The sequence below is a fragment of the Apis dorsata genome, unplaced genomic scaffold (assembly GCF_000469605.1).
Source record: "Apis dorsata unplaced genomic scaffold, Apis dorsata 1.3 scaffold_739, whole genome shotgun sequence".
Classification (NCBI taxonomy): Eukaryota; Metazoa; Arthropoda; class Insecta; order Hymenoptera; family Apidae; genus Apis; species Apis dorsata.
Genome location: NW_006263900.1, coordinates 49,412 through 60,129, shown reverse-complemented (window position 1 = coordinate 60,129; position 10,718 = coordinate 49,412). Strand labels below are relative to the sequence as shown.

Here is a 10,718-nt window from a genome sequence, read left to right as displayed (position 1 = left end):
TATATATATTATATATATATAAATATTTTTTTAATAATATTTTTTTATAAATTTAAATAATTTCTATCTTAAAAGATTCATAGATTTTTTTTATTTAGTATATTTAGATGAAATATTAATAATATGAATAATATTTAGATGAATTTATTATATTTAAATATTTTGCACATGTATAACATATAAATATATTCATGGAATATCTTTAAAGAATTAATTTTAGAGAAATAAATATAAAAGTATCGGTTAAAATTTATTTATTTTAAATTACAAACAATTAAGTTTACATTAGATGAAGTAAAATGGAAACAGAATACAATAGAATAGGAAATAGAATACAATGTGTAATAAAAACAAAACAGTTTCGTTCTATCTAGTCTAGTTTTATCTAAGGCAAACTTTAATTGTTTATAACTTAAAATTAATAAATTTTAACTGACATTTTTGTATACCAATTTTTGAATTTGTTTTGGCTTTTCAAATTAAATTTATAGAAATGAATGATTTATATAGAGTGACACTTCTGAAAGTGTCTTATAAATATAATATTATGTACATAATAATGAATATAATATAATACTTTTTGATTCATATTGTATTTATTTTAAATAGAAATAAGATATAATAAAATTAATGGGAAAAAAATTGATATGAAAATAGCAACATATCTATTACGAAGTATAAAGAAAGTACAGAGAAAGAAGAAAGAGGATGTCAATCAAATATAAATAAAATATAATTGATTGAGTATTGAATTTTCAGTAATATCAACATATCGAGAACCAGTACAAGGATGGATTGATAATCTATACGGACCAACGGGTGTTGCAGCTGGAGCTGGTACCGGAATTTTACGATCGATTCATTGCGATGGATCTATACAGGCCAACGTCGTTCCTGGAGATTTAGCAGTAAATGCTTTAATAGTTTCCGCTTGGGATGTAGCGGATCGTCGAAAGTGAGATGCGAAATTTAAATTTTTTTATCAAATATTTAATTTCAATCTTCATAATATTTTTTTCTTATTTTTTCTCATGCGTGATTTATTTATTTAAATCTTTATTTACATTTTTCAGATCTACAATTAGTAAAAAAGAAAAAAACGATATACCGGTTTACAATTATGTTTCAAACGATAATCCTATAACATATGATGAATTGAAAATTTTATCTGAAAAATATGGACTTGAATTTCCCACCAGTAGAGCTATGTGGTATTATAGCTTTCGAAATAACAAATATAAGATTATTCATTTGATCTATGTCTATTTATTACATTTATTGCCAGCACTTTTAGTCGACACAGTCATGATTTGTTTAGGAAAACAACCTAGGTAATAAATTTTTATTTTTTTCTTTATTTCATCTTTTTTTATTTTTTTATCCTCTTTTTTAATTTTATTTTTTGAAAGGATGTTAAAAGTTTATAAAAAGATACATAAATTTATGAGTGTAATCAATTATTTTACTGTCAAAGAATGGAAATTTGCAAATGATAATGTTAAAGTATTAATAAATAAACTGTCAGAGGAAGATCGCGAAAATTTTGCTTGTGATATTACTCAAGTTGATTGGGATCATTATTTTCGAACATATGTGCGAGGACTTCGTATTTATCTCATAAAAGATTCTTTAGACACTCTTCCACAAGCGCGTATTAAATGGCAAAGGTAAGTCTAATTAATTTTTAACCAGTTTAATTTTTTTTTTAATTCTGATAATTAATAATTCATAATAGTCCATGTTGAATATTTGCTTTACAGATTATACTGGAGTCATCAAGTGTTAAAATTAATTCTTGCATATGGCTTGTTGCGAATATGTTGGTTAATTATATCTTTTTTCTTTTGAAGTGATATATGTTAATTTGCGTATTAAATGTGTTTTATACATATATAATGAGTGCACTCAATTACGTACATGGTAATATATTTGTACATTCGTGCATATATATTATTACATCAGTTATAATACCTATGCTTTTTTCATTCATCAAGTATAAATTAAAATTAAGTTTGTTTGAACTCACATTTATAAACGAAAGTAAGGCTATCTTTTTGGATAATTTTAATAACTTAAGTAATTTCGAAAAAATAAAAAATAAAGAAAGGAAGGAGAAAAAAATATAGAAAAAAATAATCAATTTCAATATTAATTTGTTATTTAAACAATTTTATTATTTTATTTGCATTTTTTGTATTTTTTATTTAATTTTTAAGAATACTAATCAGTTTAAGATTTTAAAATAAGTAATAATTTTTTTATTAATTTAAAATCTTCGATCTAAAAAAATGTATGAGCATTAGAAAAATTTATATAAAGACAACTAAATAAATATATTTTGCTTCCTTTCATTTTTTCTTTTTTTTTCTTTTATGAATATTTTTATAGGATAATTTTTTATTTGATCAAAAAATAATTTCATTCATATTTTATAAATATTCAAAACTTATATTTTTATACATTCATTTTTAATAAAAAATATATAATTTCTTTTTTTTAGAAATCAAATTAATTCAATTTATTTTTTCATTGTTATTCATTAAACACAATTAACAATTCTTGCATTCAATTTTTGAAATTTATATTTATAGATAAGACATATAGATAAAGTGTTAATATATTCACGGAAGTATATCTTTGAAAAATTGATAGCAAACATAAAAGTTGGTACATAAATATATTAATTAAACTTATTTATTTTAAATTATAAGTATTTATAATTCAATTTCAATTTTTTTGTAACATTTTATTAACAAATTTTATTTATTCATTCTATAACCATTTAAATATTAAATATAGCAATAATGAAAATTTTTGTAAAAAAAAATATTGCACAAAAATTATCTCGGGAATTTTCACTTTACGGATATTTCAATATTTTTGAAATTCTATATCAATTTCGGTTTTTTTTTTTGTATCATTACTTTATTTATTTTTCTATTATTTTATTCCTTCTGCAATCTCTTAAATATATTAATAATATAATAAAATTAAAATATTAATTATGATATTATATATGTTTTGAATAGAATATATGTATTGAATAGAATCATACCACTCAAAAGAAATATACTTCTATATCTATATATCTATATATAATCACATATAAACATAAAGCTTCAATTTGCTCTTCTCTAAACTTATGAAAATATAACATTTATTATTTAATTATATTGATTATGAAATCAATTTAAATTTGCATATTAAATAAAGCAAAACAACATGATGAATATAAAGTTGTCTCTCCTTACTTCTTACAAACTTTAATTGCTTATACTTAATATATATATATATTTATAATAATATTATATATATATAAATAATAATAAGTTTCAACGATATTTTTATATAATTTTTGTATTTGTTTTGTTATTATGTCTTTATAATTGATTTTCCAAAGATTTTCTGTATTTTCTATGAATATATTAGATGTAAAATTTATTAAAATCATTTGCTTTTTTTTTTAAGTTTAAATATTTTTTAAGCTTCAAAATAAATTCTCTATGTATAATAATTATAATTAAAAACCAAAATTAATATTAAAATTTATTATTTATTACGTTTTTCATTTTTTTATTGAAAAGAGATAATTATAACAAGAATTAAATATAATAAAAACGTCTTAATAACAAGAATTTCAAAATTTCGGATTCTTATTATTAATCTTATTAATATAAATTTCGCATCATATAAATATTGTAAATTTTTGTGAATTTCTATACTTAAAAATTCATTATTCATTATAATTTTAAACGGAATCTTAAGATAAATGGACGGAAAAATGTACTTATTTAAAATATTAATATATTCGCGAAATATTTCTGGAAATCAAATAAAAAAAAGTTAATCAAATAAATTAAGTAAATAAAACAAAAATAAACAAAAATGTTTATTGAGAGTTATTTAATAAGTTATAAATTATTGTATAAAAGCGAAGAACAAGATTGTAATATCACGAGACAAAGGAGAAAACAAAATTATTTATTTTTCATATATTTTATATATTATATTTGTACATTTTTTTATTTTAATTTTTTAAAATATTTATATAATAATATTTATATAATAATTATATAAATTAATAAGTTAATAAATTAGCATCGATTGGCATTTATATATATATTTGCAACTTTTATATTTTTTTCGATTTCTAGAATCAATTTTTCAAAAGTGTTTCACGAATATATTAATATTTTATATGTATATACACTATTACAAAAGTATATAATCTTTATACATGATATATATCAATTTTTCTTATCTTATGGCCATCTCATCTGCTATTCAGTATATTTATATATATATATATAAAATATATTAATATTCAATTAATTTTTTTCTATTTATATTAATAACATGATAAGTTTGAAAAGAATGAGAATGAAAACGACAAACAACAGAAATGATAATGAAATTTGATAAAATTTAAAGATTATTTAATTGTTTTTGTTAATTTGCAGGCAGTATCGATACTGCACTATGTGGTGTTGTTGGACGAGAACCTGCGATAGAATGTGTAGTAGATGCATTTAATGATTGCATAGTACCGATCTAAAATAAAAATTGTCAATTATACACAATAAAAAATAAAAAATAAAGATAATTTTACATATCAAAGGAAGAAAATAAAAAGATAAAATCTAAATAAAAAAATTTCAACATTAAATAAAAAAAAACTTACTCTCAAATGAGCCAAATCTTCTAATCTTGTGAGATCACATAATTCCACATATAAAGAATAAACAATTAACCATCCGTAAATAGAAAAGCAAATGAATATTATCCATAAAATACACATTGTAATATTATAAGCAAATATCATATCATTTACTACACTATAAAATATAAAAGCAAACAATCTAAAAACAGTAAAAGCTGCAAAACTATAAAGCCATGGTACCATTTTTCTTTCATATTCTTTTCGTAAAGCAGCTATTAACATTAAGGATGTTGCAAGTACTGCAATTCCGCTAAGTGTAGAGAACAAAGCAAATACAACTAGAGTATTACGTACTGTAACAAAACATTAAATTAAAATATTATAAATAGTAATTCATTATTTATTATAGTAATAAATAAAAATATTTGCATATTTTTTAAAATGGAATTTTAAAAATTGAATTAAATGATTTAAATTTTTTGAAATATTAGAAGAATTAGTTAAGAATGTATTGTAAATAATAATGTATTGTAATGTATATGTAAAAGAATTAGATAATATATAAAAAATTTTTTTTAAAAATTACTATTAATTGAAATTGTGAAGAAAAAAAATCACAATTTTTTTTATCTGAATCTATATCTATTATATATTATTTATATAATGAAAATTTAAAATATGCCTTTTATAGTCATAATATATAAATATTCATAGTCAGCATATTTTAAAAGCATAAATATTCGTAGTCTATATGTAAGGTACTTAGATAAACTACAAATATTTATGTTTTAAAATATACTGAAATAATAATAACTTTATTTCTAAATATGATTATATAATTATATATATTATATATTATGATTATAATTTATATTACAATAATATAAATTACAAGCATTTTTTTCACATTAATTGCAAATAATTGTTAACATTTATTACTTAAAATTAATTTGCAGAAAATGATCACTCAATATCATACAATGTAATTGGAGTATATTTTAAATTTATTTCAATAGCAATCTTCAATTTCTATTGGATTCTCAACAATTCTTTTTCACATTCATACATATCTTTTTCACATTTATGCAGATTTTTTATCATTTATACATACAAAATTATTATTTTCTATTCCATTTAATATAATCTTGAATTAATGTTAATTGATTTTTTTTTATTTTAGACATCTTTCATTAATTTAAAGCATTACTTAATTAATGTGTATTATTGATTTATTGATATATATTGATTTGCTATTTCAAATTGTACTTAATCTATGATATCTGTGATATATCTATGATATGATAAAATTATAATTGTATAGATTTAAGAGCAATATTTGTCATTTCTTGGATAATTATTTGATATTTTATATTATTGTGTAAGTTGTATATATTATAAAATGATATCAATGTATGCATTTAGAAAAATAACAAAATAAATTTTTTAAATCTCATTTCTGTAACTTCTATAAAAATATAATTATATAAAGTATCCCAAAAATATAATAATATTTGTTGAAATTGAAGATTTTTGATAATTTCAAACATTTTCCTTTGTAAAAATTTTTATTACAAATTAAGAAAAAAATCACAGTGAGCATAGTCTAATCAAACTGCGACGATAACGTTATTTATATGCTGCCGACTGAGCATAAATAAGTCCAAGCAATATATGTAGAAGAAATTTTCTTATTGAATATAATAAATTTTTTTTTATCAATAAAAAGTTAAATGGAATTATTTCATGAATAATGAATAAATAATATTTTTTTACATTACAATTATAGATCAAAAGTCATAAAAAATTGTAATTTTCAATTTTAATTATAATAGCTCATAGCAATATTAGTCAATTTGATGAAATTTAGTATATATATACTATATACTAAATTTAGTATATATATAGTTATATATACATTCTATATATTCTAAATTTCTATATATTATCTATATATTATATTCTATATATTATAGATTTAGATAAAAAAAATTAAAAATCATGACATTTACTTTTTTTACATTTTGTCTAATAATCCTCTAAACATCTAAAAAAAAATTGTTTTTTTTTTAAATTTTTTTTTAACTCAATTTTGAAGAAATTATTTCGTGCAAGTATTTTTATTTATTATTGTATTAATTTTATTAAATTTGAAAACATATTTTTTTACCATGTCGATTACCCACGTAAACAAATTCATAGGATATTATATAATAACCATAATGTGTTGAACCTGGTGTAGCTTGAGAGAGACAATAAAGATCAAATATTGATGTACAAATAGTAAAGATAGCTAATGACTGAAATAAAATAAAATATCAAATATGTAGAATATGGATATCATTTTTAAATTGCATACTTACCAATGAAAATAATGCTGTAAGCATAGCACCTCTTTGAATATCTAGTAAATAAGCATTTGTTAAAATTGGCTTTTGATACCAACATGTTTTAACACTTCGCATTGATCGCGAAGATTTTAAATTTGCGCTGCTACGTGTAGTAACATGGGAGTATAAGGATGGCGTACCCATGCTAGGAGATTTCTTTCCGTAATTCATTTGAAAATTAATACGTTTTCTTTATCTATAATTTTATATAATTTTTTTTCTAATTTTTCTTCATATATTTTGTTTCTTTTATTGAGATCTATTTGTTCAGAATAAAATTTTGAAAGTATTCCGTATTACACTGTAATAGAAAAAGGTTAACACTTTGAGAATAATATATCATATTATTTCCATGTTACGATGATATAAAAAAAGATATTCTAATGATAGTTTATAATCATAATAAAAATTCAAATTAATTAATTCACAAATATGTACAAATATATAAAATCACTGTTTTACTTACTGTTTTAATAATAATCATTTATTATAATTATCAGCCGACGCCCCATGTTTTAAATCTATTTAACGAAATATGTCGATAAAAGTCGAAGACATCCGAACTAAATCATATTTAATTGGAAGAAAATCATTTAGAAAAAAATGAGAATTTTTATCTACTAACATATCCAAATCTATTCAAAAAATTAGTACATATTGGCCAAAAGTATCATATTACATTAACATTATATAACAATATATATAAATAAATATATATATATATATATATATATATAATAGCATACATAGTAGTATGCTAGAAAGAAGAAAAAATGGAAATATTATTTCATTTCTGTAATTTTTTATAGGCACAAAATAAAAACATACTGATTTTAAATTATATATATTTATAGATACGATTTTAATTGTCTTGAAATAAAAAATAAAAAGATAAAAATAATTTACGAATTATAATTTATAAATATTTATACATATTATTAATTGTAATAATTAATTGCAATTTAATTATTGTTAAATCTATAAATACATATTTTATTATATTCTATTATATATTAATTTTTATAATTTTAAATAATCTTCATTACAATATTATATTTTGGAAAAAATAATTTAAAAAAAATTAATTTTTAATTGAAATTAATAATATTCTCTGTATATATAATGATAATATCTGTAATTGTTTTGTTATAATTTATTTAAAAAAATAGTAAGAACAATATTTAAAGAAAAATTATTTATTCATAATTATTGATTATAAAATGAAATAATTTTTGTCATGCAAGAAATAAATATAAATAAATTAAGAATATTATGAAATATTATAAATATTTCTAACATAATTACACTCTTGATAAATAAAACTTTACATTTTTTTCAATTCGATAAGACTAATTTTGGATTTAAATTGCATTAAATATCTCACTTATACATAGACATTTGTAGCACATATCTGATGCAGTATAAAATCATTTTGAATTATTTTTTATTCATAATATAAATAATATTTCTTCATTATATATGTCTTTGACGTGGACTATGTTTATGATTTAAAAATTAGATATACATATATAATGCAGTAATAATAATACTTACATTTGTACATATATATATATGTTAATAATATATATATTGCATAACTAAATGAACAATATTAAATAAATATAAAAATTACATTGAATAAATACATAGTTATTAGTAGTTATTAAATAGAATTAAATAAAAAATTAAAATATAAAATAAATATTTAGATTGATTTGTATGAAACAAAAATAATTTTATTTTTAGAAACTAAATCTTTTTTTTCATTTCAACATGTATATACTACATAATATAATCATATAAAAAAGTAATGGAATATATAATAAGAAATATATAAGAAGAAATATTCAGATTATTTATTTAAAAGAATTCATTTAAATATAAAATTAAACTGATAATGCACATCTAAAACCAAGATTTCCAGCTGTTGTATCAGGAGTATTTTGGCTCCGTGCAGCACATCTATATCGAAAACAATAACTTTTGTGACAAAGATAGGAACCACCCTTTTTCACTTTGTTTATACCTTGACTTGGTCCAGTCTGAAAATATGTTTCATATAATACAGAATGTTGTCAACTTTATAAGGAAAAAGAAAAAAAAAGGAAAAAAAATAAAAAAAAAGAAAAAAAGAAAATACAAATAATTCTTATATTATTACAGGATTAATAGATCCGCCTCGTGTTGTGATTTCAATCGTCCACCAATCAAATGTCCATTCCCAAACATTTCCTATCATATTATATAATCCATATTTATTCGGTGGGAATTCTCTAACGGGTGATGTTCCTTCATATCCATCTTCTTTGGTATTATTATTTGGAAAATCACCTTGCCATGTATTTGCTCTAGAAATTATTTTTATCTATTATATTTTGACTTTAAATTATTAAATTTTGATATATATTCGGATTTTTATTTACCTATATTGACCATTTGGAATTAATTTATTTCCCCATGGATATAATCTATCCGATAATCCTCCTCGACATGCAACTTCCCATTCTGCTTCAGTAGGTAATCGTTTTCCTAACCAATTGCAATAGGCAATAGCATCGTTCCATGATACATGAACAACAGGATGATCCATTCTATCTGGATTATTCAATTTTAATTGTTGCTATTTCCAATTAGGTAATATGCAATCAAAAAGATGAATCATACTCTTAACATCTGATTCAGGACCCTCTGGATGTAGCCAATTTGCATTTTTTACTTGTAACCACCAAGGAGCTTGAGCAACAACAAGCGTTACATTCTCTTGATCTTTTTGTCTTAACAGACCTCCAAATACAAATGAATCTCCGAATCTTTCTGCTTCTGTTTTATAATTAGTGGCATCAACGAATTTTGCAAAATCGCGATTACTCACTTCCGTCTTATCTATGTAAAAACTATTTAAATATATTTGCTGTTTTGGTCCTTCGCCATCAGCAATAAAAATTGGATCGTTTGTACCAATTGTGAAAATACCCGTCTTTATCTTAATCATGTTTTTTAAATGATTTATAGAATTCACAGTCTTTTCATAAACATGAAGAATATCATTCGCCAAACAAGAATTTTGTATTTCTTTCTTATAATAATTCTTTACATTTGTTTGTCTGTCAAAAGTGCGACTATTACAATGACAAGATTCTTCATTTGAATCATCTGTTTCGGAACTTTCAACTACAGAACATGATATTATTATATTTGTGAATATGAGCAATACAATTAATTTTTTTTTTATAATTCTTATTGAATTTTTCATTTTAAAAATAGAAAATTATTAAATAAGTAAATTTAATATAATAATAATTATTTAATAAATTTATTAAATCGATTTAAATTAATCGATTAAAATATTGGTTAAGTGATTATAAAATTATAAATATATTTTAAATTATAAATATTTAAAATTAAACGTTTAATTAATTGTAAAATTCATCATATGCCGAAAGATTTAAGTAATTGTAAATATATACACAAACACATATATGATGAAAAAATTAAAATAGAATTACTAAAATTTTTATATTATAGAGAAAAGAATGTCACAGAATGTCGTAAAACTATATACATTAATGAGCATACCATGCAAAAATGAATAGATAATATAAATATAAAAATAATAGATAATATAAAATATCTTAATATCTTAATAATTTATAAAATAATTTAATATCTTC

The 10,718-nt window shown here is 20.2% G+C and overlaps 3 protein-coding genes across 7 annotated transcripts in view; 1 reads left to right on the top strand and 2 right to left on the bottom strand.

Annotated features, from left to right (window-relative positions):
* LOC102671680 (fatty acyl-CoA reductase wat-like) overlaps positions 1 to 2,040 on the top strand; it is a 6,771-nt gene extending 4,731 nt beyond the window's left edge. For all 4 annotated transcript variants that reach the window (XM_006622686.2, XM_006622685.2, XM_006622688.2 and 1 more), the window contains exons 6-9: positions 760 to 955; positions 1,074 to 1,331; positions 1,410 to 1,667; positions 1,761 to 2,040. In XM_006622686.2, the coding sequence (XP_006622749.1) occupies positions 760 to 955; positions 1,074 to 1,331; positions 1,410 to 1,667; positions 1,761 to 1,848 (800 nt within the window). In that variant the 3' untranslated portion in view covers positions 1,849 to 2,040. The remainder of the gene's footprint in view (positions 1 to 759; positions 956 to 1,073; positions 1,332 to 1,409; positions 1,668 to 1,760) is intronic.
* A 2,300-nt stretch (positions 2,041 to 4,340) lies between these two features.
* Positions 4,341 to 7,679, bottom strand: LOC102672174. Of its 2 annotated transcripts, none has more exons than XM_006622690.2 (5): positions 7,514 to 7,679; positions 7,021 to 7,306; positions 6,828 to 6,957; positions 4,682 to 5,013; positions 4,341 to 4,551 (listed from the first exon to the last, which is right to left on the bottom strand). In XM_006622690.2, exons 2-5 carry the CDS (start codon positions 7,216 to 7,218, stop codon positions 4,450 to 4,452), a joined length of 762 nt encoding a protein of 253 aa, XP_006622753.1. In that variant the 5' UTR covers positions 7,219 to 7,306; positions 7,514 to 7,679; the 3' UTR covers positions 4,341 to 4,449. The 2 variants fall into 2 exon arrangements, with proteins under 2 accessions (XP_006622753.1, XP_031369638.1); XM_031513778.1 differs by having other exon boundaries at positions 7,021 to 7,243; positions 7,514 to 7,658.
* Positions 7,680 to 8,881: 1,202 nt separating this feature from the next.
* LOC102681095 (formylglycine-generating enzyme) lies at positions 8,882 to 10,315 on the bottom strand. The gene is made up of 4 exons (XM_006622667.2): positions 9,712 to 10,315; positions 9,471 to 9,642; positions 9,209 to 9,395; positions 8,882 to 9,089 (listed from the first exon to the last, which is right to left on the bottom strand). Exons 1-4 carry the CDS (start codon positions 10,298 to 10,300, stop codon positions 8,934 to 8,936), a joined length of 1,104 nt encoding a protein of 367 aa, XP_006622730.2. The 5' UTR covers positions 10,301 to 10,315; the 3' UTR covers positions 8,882 to 8,933.
* Positions 10,316 to 10,718: the final 403 nt, after the last annotated feature.

Coding starts and splice junctions, on each gene's coding strand:
- LOC102672174 (XM_006622690.2), bottom strand. CDS start 7,218: ATGAATTACGGAAAGAAATCTCCTAGCATGGGTACGCCATCCTTATAC. Junction 5,014..6,827: donor TTACGTGGGTAATCGACATG/GTAAAAAAATAT, acceptor GTTTTGTTACAG/TACGTAATACTCTAGTTGTA. Junction 4,552..4,681: donor AAGATTTGGCTCATTTGAGA/GTAAGTTTTTTT, acceptor TTTTTATTTTAG/ATCGGTACTATGCAATCATT.
- LOC102681095 (XM_006622667.2), bottom strand. CDS start 10,300: ATGAAAAATTCAATAAGAATTATAAAAAAAAAATTAATTGTATTGCTC. Junction 9,396..9,470: donor ATTCCAAATGGTCAATATAG/GTAAATAAAAAT, acceptor AATAATTTCTAG/AGCAAATACATGGCAAGGTG. Junction 9,090..9,208: donor GAGGCGGATCTATTAATCCT/GTAATAATATAA, acceptor ACATATTTTCAG/ACTGGACCAAGTCAAGGTAT.